Consider the following 16,686-nt stretch of genomic DNA (forward strand, 5'->3'; position numbering starts at 1 on the left):
GTGCTTTGAGACATTCTTTGGCAGAGCACAGGCTGCAAAAATAATGCACTTGAGGTAAAGTGAATTCCAGAGGAGTTGCTGTGGTGACACTATCCTTTTTGTGTGTATTTTGGGCCATGGTATATGTAGTTTGCTGGGAATAGACTAATAATGGCATGACATGTTTGGTGCAGTGAGTCTATGTGTACATTAGGCTGTGGCATGTGAGAGAGTCAGAGGCCAAAGGATTGAACCCTGTTCTAGAGAAGTCACAACTCAGCCTGAAGGGAAGTCAAGGCTGCCGTCAGAGCAGCATATCCAAGGAAGGGTCCATACAGAAGCGGTCTATACTTTACCAGGATATCCACAACCCAAAGTCCAGTAAATAAAAACAATCAATGAAAATATTACCTGAATAATAAAGGCCAAACATTTTGATCATTGCACATTTTTAGATCAGATTGAAAATTAGTATGTTACTGTGTAACAATTACTGAAGATAGTCAATAATTTTTGTATGCGCTTACACAGATTTAACCCTGAAGACAGTGAGAAATTGAGCAATGAAGTCATCGAAATGCTATTTGCATAAATATCTTCTAACATTTATTTTCTTGCAAATGCCATGATTCAGATGTCTTTAAGGATATAAATGTAATATTGTTCTCACTGAGATGGTGTAGTTTTAAAATACAGATGTAGGTTTTATCCAGATATTACTCACAGATTAAAAACAAGCATTAGGAATGCATTAGGGCTCGGGTTTGTTTGAGTTAGAGATAATGGCCCATTCAACGGAGGCGGTGGTAGTGGAAGTAATGGACACCCTCAGGGACTGTGCCGACAACCGCATCCCGCAGGCTCTAGTGCTCCTGGATTTGTCGGCCGCGTTCGACACGGTCGATCACAGCATCTTGATCGACCGTGTCTCTCAGGCTGGCATCCGGGGCACGGAAGCCTGCTGGTTGAAGTCCTTCTTAGTAGATCGCTCTCAGGCAGTTCGCCTGGGCAATTTAGCGGGTACCAAGCAAGCCATCACATGTGGTGTACCTCAGAGCTCGTCCCTGTCACCCCACCTGTTCAACCTCTACATCTCCCCTTTAATCCAGGCTCTCAGAGACAAACAGGTAACGGTGCTGAACTATGCGGACGACTTACAGCTCCTATTCACAATCGACAACTCAGATACGTCCATCTCCTTCTTCCAGTCAGCAATGAGGTTCATCCAAGCTTGGATGAACCAAAATCATTCGAAACTGAACCCAGGAAAAACCGAGCTGATCCTGACTGAGGACAGCGTTAAATACTGGGGCCCTCATTATTGGCCAACAGATATGGGTCAAGCTCCGATCCCCTCATCATCGGCAAAGACGCTTGGCATCACCGTAAACAGCGACCATTCACTTAAAACGCAAGTAGGTCAGGTGGTCTCCAAGTGTCTTTTCCAACTGAGAAAAATCTGGAAGGTTCGTCGCCTTCTGACCCGCGAAACCCTGACACAGGTGGTGATCGCTACTGTGATCTCTCACATAGATTATGCAAACTCGATATATTTGGGCCTTCTCCAGTTCCTTCTGAAACGACTCCAGATGGTGCAGAATCATGCAGCAAGACTGATTTTAAGCCAGCCTAGATGGCAATCAGCCACCACCCTTCTGAAAACACTCCACTGGCTCCCGGTGGCCCAGCGCTGTACCTTTAAAGTCAGCTGCATGATCTTTAAAGCGCTCTACTGCAAAAGCCCTAAATTCATCACAAAACTCATCATAAAGTATGCCCCGTCCCAAAGCCTACGCTCGGCTCACCAATGTCTCCTACAAACACCATCTTTTAAACGTAAACGCTCGGGCGGTTGCAGATTTGGCACTCTGGCACCTATCCGCTAATCTCATGTCATTCAGGAAATCCCCAAAGACCTGGCTTTACCAACAAGCATACTACTAACTCCGCAGGCTTCCAACTCTGACTGCCCTCTGTCTTCCACAGCGCCAGGAAACCAACCGGTGTCAATGCGCTTTACAAACCATTGTTAACATAACATAACAATCAAAGAGATGTTTAGGTCCACGAAGGAAAGCAAGGGTGGCATGCTTCAAGAAGTGAGAACCAAACATGGGAGTGTGAAGACCAAATATGGGACCGTATTGGCGATGTCTTGACAACAGAAGAGGTACCTTCAACGTTTTGTTAATTAAATTACACCACAGAGATACATCATGCAACCCACAGTGGAGTAAACAAAAGTTGTTGCACCTATGGTAGAAAGGGTTCTTGAAAATAGGGGTGACCCAGGAGATAAAACCTATGACTAGGTAGAATTAATGGGAAAGATGAAGGTGTTTGAAGAGCAGATTTTCAGACTGCGGATCAGGAGAATCACACTAAACATAATATACAGAATAAAGGAATAATGGCAAAACAGCACAGAAGGAAATAACCCAGTCCAAGTATGGAGAATTGATTCGGAAACAGGAGAGGGTTACATTTTGATGTTTTTACAAGGGATCACTATTTTCATATTTAAGAGATAGTGACGAGAAATAATAGAAGACCACCAAAACCAAACTGGTGTGGAACAGCGATCATGCTCTTTCAAGATCTGTTAGAATAAGGTTATTAAACAAAAGGATAAACAGGACCACTCTGTTCAAATGGTTAGAATTTGGACTTATTTTGAAGGATTACATTTGTTACAACGTGGATATGGGCTTTTCTTAATGAGCATAAAAATTAAGTGGTTAGGCAAAAGTATAAACAATAGCTGGGACAATACTTAGACACTAATGCTGAAAGGAAGATGGTGGTGGGTATCTCGAACAGAACTCACACAAAATGTTTTTGAAATACCGTTTTGCTGGTGTAAATAGAGATTATGAAGGAAGGAAAACCAGGGTCAAGACAGGTTTTTCAGCAATCTATTTCCCCTGTACCCCCTGCGAAATAAAACAAAAACTCAAAAATGTATTCCAATTCATAGAAGGAAACTTCAGGATTGGAGGGGGGAGGGGGATATAAAAAAACATGTACGGTCCATAGGAGTGTAAGGTTCCAAACTCTATCATTCTCATAATAGATTCATAAGAGTTAAGAGCACAGTCTTATGCTAACCCGTCCTGAACTTACCCTTTCTAACAACTTTACAAGCCTTACACTAACCATATCAATCACTATAATCTAGCCACCCTCGGAATACAGTGTAATTCTAATCTACATAACAATTCAAATATGCTATGTCACAGTATTACCTTACCTACACTACTTACACACTGTTTGTCATGCGTATTTGAACAGCAAAGTACTCATAAACCATGGCCAGAAGACATGGGCATGTCACAGAAAGCCGTTCAAATAAATACATGTGAAAAGAACTGAACCTGAAACAAAATAGACACTGGTAAAGAAGAAGACAACAAGGGTGTGCAAAAACGAAATAAGGCATATTAAATCTATTCAGTGATCACCACAGTAAGACTTTTTCAAATGGCTTAATATTCTTTATGTTTGGATTAGGAATCAGCATTCATCAAGCAACATTAGCCACAAATAATGTAGTTTCTGCCACAGTATGTACTGTTCTTTCCCTGCTGCCGGTCGCCCCTTCTAAAGTATTTCGAGTGCTGTAGTTAACCACGATAAGAAAGAATCCTTTATGCATGTGCTGATCTCTGTTTTTATTTTTTTAAGTATTTCTTCTTTTGAGCTTGCTTAAAACACAACCCGGTCATGTTTAAAATACTGAAAAGTATTCATCAAAGTTAAAAAAAAAATCTAAAATCAGATTTATTCTATATAATATGCTGGTCTCTCCCCAAAAATATATAGAAGCCCAAGCACTGCAGAAGCATTTAAGAGGCTCATTTCCAGTCTGAGTAATCGGAAAAGAACACTTTTTCCATTCAACAATTTTTAGACACTTAAGCTTACACCTAGTTGCATCAGCTAAAGAACAAAGCCGTACCTGTCAGCTTTCTAGAAGGCTAGCAAGCGAAACCTGCATGCTGGATACAGGCCAGGGAAACAGTACTAAATAAACACAAGGCCAAACAAGGGCCATTTAAAAGGGAGATAAGTGTTGGTACGTGGAGGCCCTGCATTACCAGCTTTCATCCAAATTCCCCAGTCTCTGTGATGGTTCTTTTAATTTGTTTCTATTCCATTTTCAATTGGTCAGAACCATTATGATTACAGGTGGAACATACATTCCATGCCAAGTTATCATTACCGATGCTCATACGTCAACATGCTTGTTAGACTTGGCATCTTTGGTGTGGTTCCCCTGACTTTTTGCCTCCACCTCCTGTATTTTTGATGCTGGGCTGGATTTTGTTTTTGCTGGCTTAGATTGTATTGTATTGTAATTGCATTTATATAGCGCTTACTACCCCTGTCGAAGCGCTTTTTCGGCGGGTAGCACGCTACTCCAGGACCCACAGAGGATTAGTGTTGAATTAGTATAGTGAAACATGCAAGTACATTTTAAGTGGTGGATAGGTTAGTCAGTTATTTGGATTTGGAATGATAGCAGAAGGATAGAGTAGGACAAAGGTTAGTATTTATTTATCGCTCGCTTGTTGACGCATGCTATTCAGGGAGCCTATAAAGGATTAGTGGTGAATTAATATGGTGAAATATGAGGTAATTTCAGTGGTGGATATTAGTCTGTTACTTAGAGTGAGAAGGATAGCGGATGGATAAAAGGGGAAGAACGATTTGCATTCATATAGCACTTGTTACCCCTGATGGGTGTTGAAGCGCTTTTTGACGAGTAGCACGCCACTCCGGAACCCATAAAGGATTAGTGTTGAAAATTAGTATAGTATAAATATGAAGTAATTTGAGTAGTAGATATGTTATTCAGTTATTTGGGCAGTATATTAGTATAGTTGAATATGGAATATGGAATTTGAGAAGTGAACATGTTAGTCTGTTAATTTTGATAGAAAAGGGATAGTGGAGGGATAAAAGAGTGAAGGATTATTTATTTATTTATTTTTTAAATGAGAAAAAGGGCAGCATTTCTGGCCCTAGTCCCGACCAGGCCCAAACAGGCAACCACCCTTGTCCTCTCTGCCCTTAGCTGAGACGCCCTAAGCATGGCCTTTTTTGTAGCCCTAGTAATCAGGTGGCCCCTTCAGCCAATGGGAACCCTAACCCTAACACTATCCAATCACAACACTATCCCTAACATCTAGAACCAATAGGAGACCAGGACCTTGCAGCCAATCTTAACCTTAATCCAAGCACCCAATCAGTTCAAAAACCCTGATTTCTACGTCCTATTAAGGCCTTAGCCCTATCACTAGTCCCAACCCAAGTCCAAGCAGCCAATGGTACAGGTAGCCCTAGTTCCTTCTTCCAATAGAAAGTCTAACCCTACTCTTAGTCCCACAACTGGTCCAACAACCAATCACACCAGAAGCACTAAATAGCTACTTCCAATTAAAAGTCTAACCCTAGCCCTAGTCCCACCCTACTCCCAACAACCAATAACATAGGAATCCCTAGTCCCTACTTCCTATAGAAATCCGAACCCTAGCCCTAGTCCCAACCCTGCAATGATTGAATCACAGACCGAGAAACCAATCCGACCCTCAAATACCCAACCAATGAGGACATTAACCCTAACCCAATAGAAACACCAGATACAACCACCAGTCCGTGTACACATGTGCCAACCACAGCACACCATATAAGGTCCCAGCAACCTCAGACAAGGTTTGCTGGCCAGGGAGTTGGAAGCTGCTTTTCCTGTTCAGAATCTCCTAGGAGACAGACAGGCTCAATCCACAATTTGGACAACTGCAGGTAAAGGCTGTTTGTGTATTGACTTTCTGGTTTTGGAGTTACAGGGCTGGGGAAATGCATTCACTGTAGACAGCCACTGGGGAGGTTAAGGTGTGCCTGGCCCTTCCTAGATGACTCGGAGCTAAGCTGAATGATGCTTGGCTGCATTCACAGTAGTGCGAGAAGATTTCCTTGCACTTAAATAGGGCCTGTCTCCTTTGCACAATGCTGTCTGCACCCCCTGTGGTCATACTGCACCAGTGAGGACAGAACTGGTTTGGACTGGGCTCAGAGACTTTTGCACAAAGAGAACAAAGACATTTTGGGGTATAAGTATTAGACCTAAAATCCCAGAACTTTAGATTACTTCTGTACTAAAGAGAAACCTTTGCCAAGGAGAAGAGCTTTCAGGAGGAGTACTGTCCGTTTGCTGTGTGTTGTGTGTGGCTGGCCTTCAGTTGCAGTTTCTGACAAGGAAAGGACAAAGACTAGAACTCTGCTTTGAACCTGCTTGAAGATGATCTACACAGGCCTGTGTGTGCTGGCCTCCTCTTCTGAAGTCTCAGGAACACAAAGACTTCAACCCCAGTTCCCTGGAACTCTTTTGCTAAGGGTTCTGACCAGCCAGGAGGTGCCTGTTCCAGTTCTGGTCCTCTGGAGTGTGTTCCTGCTGTTTGGGAGCTGAAAAAGAAGATGAAGAACTGAAGAAATCGATGTATCACTCTTTTTGTGGCTGTTTTTCCAACGCAGCACCGCTGTGCGAGAAGAATCTCCATACATCCCAGCACCGCTGCCGAAACCGACACAGCGCCTGTTGTGGCAGCCAGAATCAACGCATCAAGGGACTGAAGAAACCAATGCAGCACTGCTCGACGCCGCATCGATCCCCGCCGCACCCAGATTTCTACACATCGCAGCTGTGTGGCAGGTTGTCCTGACTTATCACCCGCGGACCAGAATCATCTTGGAGTCGATGCTTCACTTCCCCCTACAGACCGGTTCTGACAATCACTCCTTCCTGCATGCGGCAGAACTGTTGCATCGCCCTCCCCCCAATGCTCTTAGAAACTGACGCATCTCTTTGTTTCTCTAAGCTTCCAGTCTCTGTTGGTTTTTGGCCTTGTGAATTTTGACGCATCTACAGGTACTTTGTGAGAAATCACGCATCCATAGAATTCTATGGACCCAGTTGCTTGAAACCTTTTTGATGTCATATTCTTATTACATGCATGTTGGATTTTTGTTGTTTTGGTCTTGTTGAGTTTAGATAAAGATAAATTATTTTTGTAAACTGGTGTGGTGTCCACTTGTGGTGTTATCACTGTATTACTGTGTGTTTTGAGTACAAATATTTTACACATTGCCATTGGGATAAGTCTACCTGCTCGTGCCAAGCAACCCAGGGGGTGAGCAGGGGTTATCTAAAGTGTGTATCCCCCTTAACCTGACGCGAAGCAAGGGTCCCCATTTGGACTTACCATCTAGAGACCCCCATTTCCAACAATGCCTAATTCAAGTCATGGTTTAATCCTTTGATTTGACAACTGGTGTCACCAAGTAAGCAGGAGTCACAATGTGTATGATACACTCTTCCTAAAGGGACAGTTTGTAATGCTCTCAAAAGAAGCATTGGCTTCCAACAGTAATACTGGTTTCCTACAGCCTAGCACAGGGCAGTAGCCAGCATCAGTTCTAGAATAGCCAGACAAGGTGGGAATGTAAGCAAATTATAACTCAGGGAAAGAACACTATAGAAACACAAAGGTAAGAAATATTTTCCAGAGTTAGGTTGTCTTATTAAAAAAATGAGGCACAAACACTCCCCATGTGCATGGGAAAGATAATAAGCACAGGACAGAGGCTGGATATACTGACTGAAACGTATGTAGAGCAAAAGGACCACCTTAAGAGTCTTCTATTGTTGCTGATGGATCCAAACTATGAAAACAGCCCACAGCCACTCTTCTAGGCAGAATGAGGAATAAATAAATAAATACATAAATAAAAAGGAATATGGTCAAAGGCGATCAGTACTGTCAAAACTGTCACACAGCCTGCTGCATAGGTCTGTGGTGTTTTCCAAAGTTGCATGATGCCTCACATAAATACTACACAAGAGTGCACAATCACAAAACTATTGGTAATGATTAACCCTGGAAGGCTAATTTCATCCGGTTTCTAGGATTTTTTGTTTACGTTTTATATGCATTCTGCCTAGTTGGACAGGATTCTGTGCTGGCAAGACAATTGAGTGGTACGCATAGATTTTGTTTTCTTTTCACCTCCGTCACTTCTTGATTGTTTTCAGACCTTATTTAGATGGATCACGGACTCATGTCACGTGGCAAAATTTATTTTTTGGTTTCATGGCGATTTTGTTTTTTTTATTTGATCTCACAGATGCTTTAACTTTTCCAGGTAGAATGAGCCAAGAACTTACGACTCAAGAAGCAGTCAGGGCATTAACGGGCATATCAACAGTGTGTGCAAGCTTGAGAAAATTAGATTAAACAGTACTTGTCTCTGTCAGGAGCAATACATTATGCTCTACAATGCGCCATGGTTTAAAACAAATCAAAGAATCTTGAAATATTCTACTAAATAATAGAAAGGATCAAATCAATCAGAACAAGTCAAGAGCCAATCACCACTATTCTTAGTGATGGGTCCTTTGTCAATTCACCTACTTTATTTGTAGGATAAATTTCAAATCACATCTATCTGCAGGGCTTCAGACGATCAGTGGGTCTTTAGTCGTGGCTGTTGAACCCACCTAGGATATTTGTATTTAACATATGCCTACAAGAAGCCCAAACGGTTTATCATTTGTGGTGACAACTATGAAACAAGCACTGGCAAGGTCAATGGGTGTGGCATTCGCTGACAGCCTTTTGGCTTGGTCAATGCTTACTATGTTTTGCTATGGTTTTTGAAAAGCTTTATTGTTGGCTGCTGGACCATCGTCAATATAAAAAAATATTTAAAAAGTGGCTAAAAGCAAAAATATTATTCTGATCTACAAAAAGAAAAAAAACTCACATTGTCATAGTAGACTCTAGCACTGAAGGGGAGTACTTTGTGCGTGAATGTGGTCCTTGTAAATGTGTGTGTCTTGTAAAGCGCACTGCTACCCGGAGGCGTCCTGGCGCTATAGACCGCTGGGGAACCCGTCCTGGCTTTCCCTGTGAGATGTTCCCTCCTGGGTATCGCCAAGGTGAAACCAGGCATCCCCGGCATTTGTGGGGGGCCGTTGTGGAGATGAGGCAAGCTAATGCCCAGAGTTGCCGAGTGTGATCCCTGGTTAGAGTAGGCACCGAGGTGAGAATTATCGAGTCCGCTGACCCTGGTTCTCGACCCTGCCGTGTCGGGAATTGAACCCTGGTCCCGGGCCGTCCTCTGCTTCAGGGTCTGCCACCTCTAACCAGTGAGCCACACCACTCCACTTGTGAAAGGGTAGACAGAATACCATCATTTACCCTGAAGTTAGTCAACGGCTTAAGTGAGATGACTTATTGCCCTTTGCTGTACGCTTTTGTGTGAAAGAAAAATATGAATGTTCTATACTGTACCCTGTCTTCTGGCTTTTGCGTGCTGATGTCACCCACTGTGCTATTGAGTCCTGCGCGTTCCTGTGAGGCGAGGTTGCAGCTTTGTTGCTCCACTAGCCACTTCTGTCCGGCCGCTCGTAGTGGCACTCCTGTCTTAAAATTCCACAACGGCCACATTACATACATGCCAACATTTAAGGACAGGGAAGTGGGAGATTTTAAATAAAAAAATCGGGAGAATGAAAATTCCCCATTGACTTCTATTGTAAAAAATGCAATTTCAGGCGGGAGACAGGTAAAATAAAGCCATTTTTGGCTTGGAAAATCGGTAGTCTCCCGCCTGAATCGGGTCTGTTGGCATGTGTGACATTAGCACATCTTGGGGATCACAGAATCAGCTTGAGCTACTCTTATATTGCACACTCAGCCTCCCTGCTCCCTCCCTCAAAAAATAGTGTATGGGGTCTAATAGGGGAATTCCTGCTTGGGAATTGTCCTCCTGCTGCGATCTCAAACAAGGGATCCACTAGGGCAGTGGTTCCCAAACTTTTTTGACCTGGGGCTCCCTTGACCTAATTGGCAGTTGGTCGTGGCTCCCCACCATTTTTTTACCAGTGGGGGGATGTAAGCCCGACCAAGGGAAGACCGAGGCCCGTATAAATTTGAAACCGTGTCTAATAAATCGGGTTATTGTGAAGTAAACTCTTGCAAGCTCAACTGTGTCCCTGTGAATGCCAAGCTTCGAGAGCACAAGAAGATACACACACTATCCAGGGGAGACAGTAACGATGGAGTGTTGGATTATCACACGCCATCTCCCCTTGTGCACCAGAAAGAAATACCTTTTACAAGGCACACAGTATTCCCCTATTCTCGTTCCCTGGGCTTCTAAACTTTTCCCAAAGATCTGCACGCCCACAGTCCTTTGCAAAGTTATCCTCATATTCTAGAAGACAGAAACAGGAGCAATTGCAGTGGTAATGGTTTGGGGGCAAAGGCATGCTGCAGCCAGAGAGTTTTAGCACAGCACTGTTTAATACAAATGTGAGCTCTTCTCAGATTTTAACCTCCTGCATCTCTCAAATTCTGCTTGCAGCCCCAAGGAATGATGATGTGTTGAGGAAAAAGAATGATGAGGCAATTTGAAGCTGTTTTCAATAACATAAGAAGCAACCTTTTGTTAAATGCATACCATTGTATAATGAGACCGAATGCTTTATGTAATGTTGTCATATTTAAACTGGGACTGGAGCCAGAATGGAGCAACGTAAGCCAGTGGGAGCTGTGCTCTGCTCCAAGCTGAGACACTGACACGACCAGGAGATCCCGTACAGATTTTGATCAACTTACCCAGGTGGAATTTGAAACATGATAACCAAGAGCAACCATGACGTTATGCCTCTAAAAATCTACACTCTACTTGGCAAACAGCGAATATTGTCAGTCTTGCTGCGGATTTCAATTCCCGCTAATGGCACGGATGCTGCCCAACAAACATGTGGTAAAGAAATCCCAAGCTCTCATTTTAGCTCTAATATGAAATTATCCTGTTTCTAATTCGACCCATCTTGTCAAGTTGCTGTTTGGAATTTCCAACAGTTCTTTAATTGGGTCGGCACTTCATTTTTTCGTTTGAGTACCAGAACTTCTCCTCTGCTGTGGACAGCACCAGCACTCATACAGGCTGCAGGGTAGCTGAAGTGGTGGTCTGTGCTGCAGCGCAGGTGCTGCTCAACTACTACTGATGATAGCGACAGAGTGGAGCATTTATGTGCGCCTCCCTAAGAGCTGGACGCCAGTGCAGAATTACCGACTCCATGGCGCACACATCTTATCTCTCTCTCACCATCTTGTCATTAGTGGTGCCAAAAGTGCCAAGCAACTTGCATTTCCTGCTGCCAATAAGTACAGCTGCTCAAGAAAACAAACTACACATTTTCCTTTTTGACTCACAAGTTTACGTGCAAAACACATTTTCTGCTAACATGCCTTTACAACCTCTCTGGTAGCCCCCTGTCTTTTGTTCTTAATTAGAGAGGCTTGTGTCCTTCAATTCTGGGTCACAGGCTGCTCCGGTACATACCTGTTAAGCATGAGTGAGCCGTGATTCTGTCCTCTTACCTATGTAACTGGAGAAGAGGGTCCCACGAGGCACGGCAGAACACGGCAGGCAGCAGTAATGCTGAACAATCTGCTGTGTATGCCGGCGTATGCGGAGGCTAAGTCTGTAAAGGAACGTAGGTATGCACGTATGGCGGCAGTGCGCTCTTACTGGGCAAAACCATATTCCTGGATTGTGCAGGCGGCATTTCTAACTCCCCCTTAGGTCGCGCTGCGGGTACAATAACCTTCATTTGCTAATGCATTCAGGCCCTGGTAGACAGTCTTGCTCAGCACACGGCCAGACACTATTTTCCCACACCATGCGCGGCGCCCCTGGCAACTCATAACGGCGCACCGGGGCGCCGCGGCGCACAGTTTGGGAACCGCTGCACTAGGGAGTAGTCCAGCGACACCTCCCCTGTCCAAATCGGTCCGGGGGTGGGGGGAGGGGGAGAGAGGGGGGGGGGGGGGGGAGCTGAGCTATGCCCCGGATCACCGATGTGAGTATAAGTAAATGACCCTATCGGCTCATTTTACTTTCACAATCGTCATTGCAGAGAAAGAATAAAAAAACACAGCCTCGGGTGCTGAGTAAGCTCTTCCCCAGCTCCCAAGGCTTAAAATAGTAAAAGGAAATCACCACAGGCATTTCCTGCCTCGGGTGAAATAAGCTGTCAGACACACCGAACCGGTAGGAACCAAGCCAAAGTGTTTTTGGTTTTAATCAATCGTAGTCTCTCATAAATCCCAATTGCTGGACTGTCCGCATTTCATGTACTTTGTGTTTTTTTCTTACAGTTACACCTTTGGCTTTCATTATTTTCATACACAGGGGACCGACTATTGAAGTGGAAAATTTCTTAAGGGAACTGAAACTAAATGAGTGCTCGCAAGACAGATGCAGTCCGCTAGCAACGTTCAGTTACCTCAGAAACTCTGAAAAATACAGAGGCATCAAGCGTGACTGTTCTACGCAAATGCCTAACTCACAGACAGAGCGTGCAGGTGGGCAGCGTGCAAAGCAAGGCCTAGACATGAGCAGAGTGCAAAGCAAGGTTGAGACATGAACGTCAAAAGTTGCAAGAAGGCAGGGTCAGTAAAACAGGGAAACTGTCTGGCCAAACAAGTTGGAGAAGCGGGGTATTCAAGGCCATGTCTCTAAGAAATGCAAACAGAACAATTGTTGGACAGAATGGAGAAGGTCGTTTTTGCTCCCCATGCCATTCCAGTTTGGAACCAGCCATATGCACATCAGTCTTCACCCTGCGCCCAATGAGAACAGTCCAGCCTGAACTGCCAGGCCCTCCCTGTAATAGAAACAAGCATCCTAGGACTGGTTTCATCAGCCAGGCTAGCTTGAGTGGCATGGAGAGAACCTTCCATCATCTGTGTGCTTTTTGCAGGTCTCTAAGAAAAGCATAAACAAGACCAGCTGTCACATGGGTGACAGGCGCCTCTGGTGCGCACTCACGTGAAAGCGATGCAGGAAAGCGTCCGGCCACAGCACCAGCCAGGCCGGGCTGATCAGACCCAGTTTCCCAATTAACGGCACTGCGATCGAAGCGGCGAACCAGTAGCGCGTCAGCAGGGGGATGCTGCGGAACCAATCCCCGATGTCCGACATGACGGCTACCCGGGAGGGCACCGCTACAGCTCCTCAGCTGGGAAGGAGAGGCTTCTTCACCAGGACATCCACCCGAAACTGTCCCAGGCTGGCACCCAGCAGGCACAGCGCGCATGCGCACAGCTCCCCTGACGTGTCCACTCAGAATTCGACAACCCCACGCCATTTCCGGGTTATGGATTCAGGAACTTCCGTGTTTGCTTGGCTCCGCCGCGAATGGGCGGAGCGTGTATCTTCCTCGAGTTGTTGCAACACGTTTGATACCGAAGAGCCTAATATTGGTTTGATGACTTTAGAATGGCTTCACAGTAAAGACGGGCTCGACTACTACCTCGTGTGAAACTCACAGAGTACGGAAGCGATACCCGTCGAGGGCAGGGTTTTCACCAAAAATAGTAAATATGACACGAATGTTTCCAATCCTATATGTGACAGTGGAATTTTTTTTAAACAAATTAACTAAAATGCTAGGCATACATAGAGCACAGTAGGGCTTTTGACACGTGTATTTGCAAGCCTGAAAACTGGGTTATATGTGCATGAATTTCGCATTTGCTCAGCAGCAACGTTCACAAACTACAAGTTTGGGTTTTCCCTCCAAACTTTATTTACAAACACCTTACTACCCAGCATGCATTTCAATCTCCTAGCAACCAAGATACCTCTTCCTGGTTACCGTCCAACTGTCAGCTTTGCGTGCTGCGGACACGCTGGGGGCGTAAAGCAGCTGCTGGAGCTTAAGGCATTGACCTGCAGTATCACAGTTGTGCCGCTACATTCGTGCTCCTCTGCCCAGCTTTCTTTCACAGAGACTTTAGTTAGGCTGTTTCTGGATCCTTTCTTTACGGGCTTCACGAGCGCAGCTGAGACAGAGTTTTGAACTTTTGCGCGGCGTGCAGCTTCTTCCCTTACTGTGGGGGAGGGAGTGAGCTATCGGAACCCTGAGATCGGCGACGATCCAAGATGCAAAGTACAGACTTAGCATGCAAGGAGACTGGGAAGATCTGGCACAGGAAGCCCACCCCTTCATCCACCGCAGGGTAAGGACTTGGCTAGAGCGCTACACGAAAGACCTGGGATGGGGCAACTTAAAAGTATTCAGAGTTCTTGATACACCTTCGTTTGCTTCAGCCTGTTCCAGTAGTAAAGTCTTTCTGGTGTAATGTTTGCTCTCCTTCAAGTTGGAGGTATATATTAGTGACAAAAACATTCGTAAACAGGCATTTATCAAACCAAAAGTCATGGCTTCTCTAAAGGGAACGTTTTTTTGTTTTTTACATAATTTGACTGGCTGGCAGGAGAGTTGTAACATAGGTACCAGACAACCTCCAGTTTGCCAGATCAGTGCACGATTGTCCGATCAGATCTTCTCTTTGGAATCCACATTGGTACTTAATAGTCAATTGTGTATCGTGACAAACAGGGCTGTAGGTAATAGTATCCAGACAATAAATACGGACTGGAACTCATGGTCTGTGCACAGTAGTGCAACATTATTTTTCATGCATACAACAGGTAGAGCACAGACTGCATCAGTGGAAGCTGCTTTCTTGCACAAAAAAATATACCTGTCCATAGACACCATCTCTGTGGCACCGAGAATCTTGAAGTTCTTTATTGGTCTCAGAAGGGGTATGGTGCTAGAGTTAGCGCCTATTTCGGCAGCAACTTATTTGCAGGTTTAAGTTCACTTCTTATTCACAAGTTGAAGTTAACATATTGTTCGACTAGCATCATATTCACGGGTGTACTGTTTTATATAAAATATTATCTATTTACTGAACATCAAATCATTCTACAAACTTCGTTTATTCAGACTTTGCATTGTCATACTATGAATATATTTTTGTCAAACAAGACACATACCCATATAAAGTATATTAAGATTTACACTGAGCCAAGTACATTTTCCAGTAAAATATTGGTCAATTTTGCCACCTTCTAGATTCATATAGATCTTTGGAGCGGTTAAAAAACTATCCTAAGAGGTGTCTCCAACGTGTGACTCTTCTATGTAGTTCACGTCTGAATAAGTATTCATACTTATCCTACAGAAAAATCAAATTACCTCTCAAATATTTGTCTCTTTCCCCCCCCCCCCAAAAAAAACACAATATCCTTCTACAAGATACCTGAGGATTTATCCTCGGCCAAGTAATATTTACCCTCCAAAAGTGTGCCAACTTTGCCACCTCCAGGCAAACTATTCATATGGGGTAACAGCCTTTACTGCGTTGTTTATACCATGTTCAGCCTTTACCACGCATATTTACCATGCATGTTTTTACAACTTATATGTTTTTACAACACATGCTTTACCACGCATGTATGGTAAGTTGGTGGTCTCCCTCCCCAAATCTTTTTCTGATATATATAAATATCTATAAAAACAATGCATGGTAATGGCATGCGTTGTAAAAGCGTATGCATTCCCAAAAAATAAAAATCGGGATAAAATGCATTGTAAAGTTATGCAAAGTTTTCCCCCGCTTTGTTCTTTCATACAACTTTCATATGAAGGTTTTGACTATAAAGTAATTATCCATTCTCTCATGAAGGTCAACCCTGGTTACCAATATTTCCATTGATCCTAATAAATGTAGCATTTCTTTACCCAACCGGTATGTCAAGTGTTTGAGCCAAGCAAAATTTGTCACCTATACCTTGATCCTTTCCTCTGAAGTTGCATCACAATGTTTAGCCTAAGGCAAGCCCGTCCGCGGCCAGGGCCAAAGATGCTGCCAGTTTTATTAGCTGTCGATGGTACACATATAGCCGCTCAGAGCTGATCCCCATTAGGCCCTCACCCTGTCTCCATTTGCCTTGCTCGACACTCCGGGATCCTAAGGAGGATTATTTATGGTTGTGTTGTGGGATTTCTTTAAGTTCTGTGTTAGTCCAACCAGTTGCAATAAGAACTGTAACTCTAACTCCTCTTCAGCTACAATTGTAGTGAAACTAAAAGCCGGGCTGTTAAACTGCAGATCCATGCCCAAATACGCGCTGGATATTTTTCAGTCCATCGAAGACAATAACTGGGACTTTTTGTTTCTGACGGAGACGTGGCTTCGGGATGACACCAACCCCGCTTTGACCTTAGCTATCCCTGAAAACTATGGCATAGTTTGTGCCAACAGGCAAAATGGGAAACTGGGTGGTGGAGTAGATATTATTTATAAATTGATATGGGAGATAGCAGCCTCTAACTTTGATCAGTTAGATTTCATCGAGGGTTTATATTTTTGTATTAGACTTTCGGCGTCCTCTTCTTGCTCTGGTCTGCTGCTCTATAGACCTTCTAATTCTAGCCTCAACCAAATTCCCATCCTGGCTGATTATATCTCCCAGGCTAGCATACGTTATTCTAATTTTATTATGCTGGGGGATTTGAATCTGCATGTGGATGATCTCTCCTGTCCTCATACCTCCAATTGTATCTCCACATTAACTGGTTGCAATCTTATACAACTGGTATCCCATCCAACCCACAAAGCAGGTCATGTACTGGACTTGATTTGTACGAATCTACCTGAGATCATTGTTCACTCTTAGCTGCCAGTAGCATGGTCATATCATTTTTTGATCTTTCTTATTTCAGCTGATTAGCACTGGTAGAGTCACCTCTATTCCTAAAGAGTACAGTAGAGG

The 16,686-nt window shown here is 44.0% G+C and overlaps 2 protein-coding genes across 3 annotated transcripts in view; one reads left to right on the forward strand and one right to left on the reverse strand.

The window, feature by feature from the left end:
* The window catches only part of DERL1 (derlin 1), a 71,089-nt gene extending 57,887 nt beyond the window's left edge, over positions 1 to 13,202 (reverse strand). Inside the window, exon 1 of the mRNA XM_086966169.1 lies at positions 12,886 to 13,202. Coding sequence (XP_086822295.1) covers positions 12,886 to 13,038 — 153 coding nt within the window. The 5' untranslated portion in view covers positions 13,039 to 13,202. The remainder of the gene's footprint in view (positions 1 to 12,885) is intronic.
* A 52-nt stretch (positions 13,203 to 13,254) lies between these two features.
* TBC1D31 (TBC1 domain family member 31) overlaps positions 13,255 to 16,686 on the forward strand; it is a 696,792-nt gene continuing 693,360 nt past the window's right edge. Inside the window, exon 1 of one of the 2 annotated variants that reach the window (XM_086966171.1) lies at positions 13,255 to 13,433. Coding sequence is in view for 1 of the 2 variants with exons in the window: in XM_086966170.1 (XP_086822296.1) it covers positions 14,002 to 14,078 (77 nt within the window). In the remaining variant the exon portion in view is untranslated. Of the gene's footprint in view, positions 13,434 to 13,729; positions 14,079 to 16,686 lie in introns of those variants that run through there. The other variant, XM_086966170.1, reaches the window with a different exon arrangement.

Source organism: Lissotriton vulgaris, chromosome 4_1 (assembly GCF_964263255.1).
Source record: "Lissotriton vulgaris chromosome 4_1, aLisVul1.2, whole genome shotgun sequence".
In the NCBI taxonomy this organism is placed as follows: Eukaryota; Metazoa; Chordata; class Amphibia; order Caudata; family Salamandridae; genus Lissotriton; species Lissotriton vulgaris.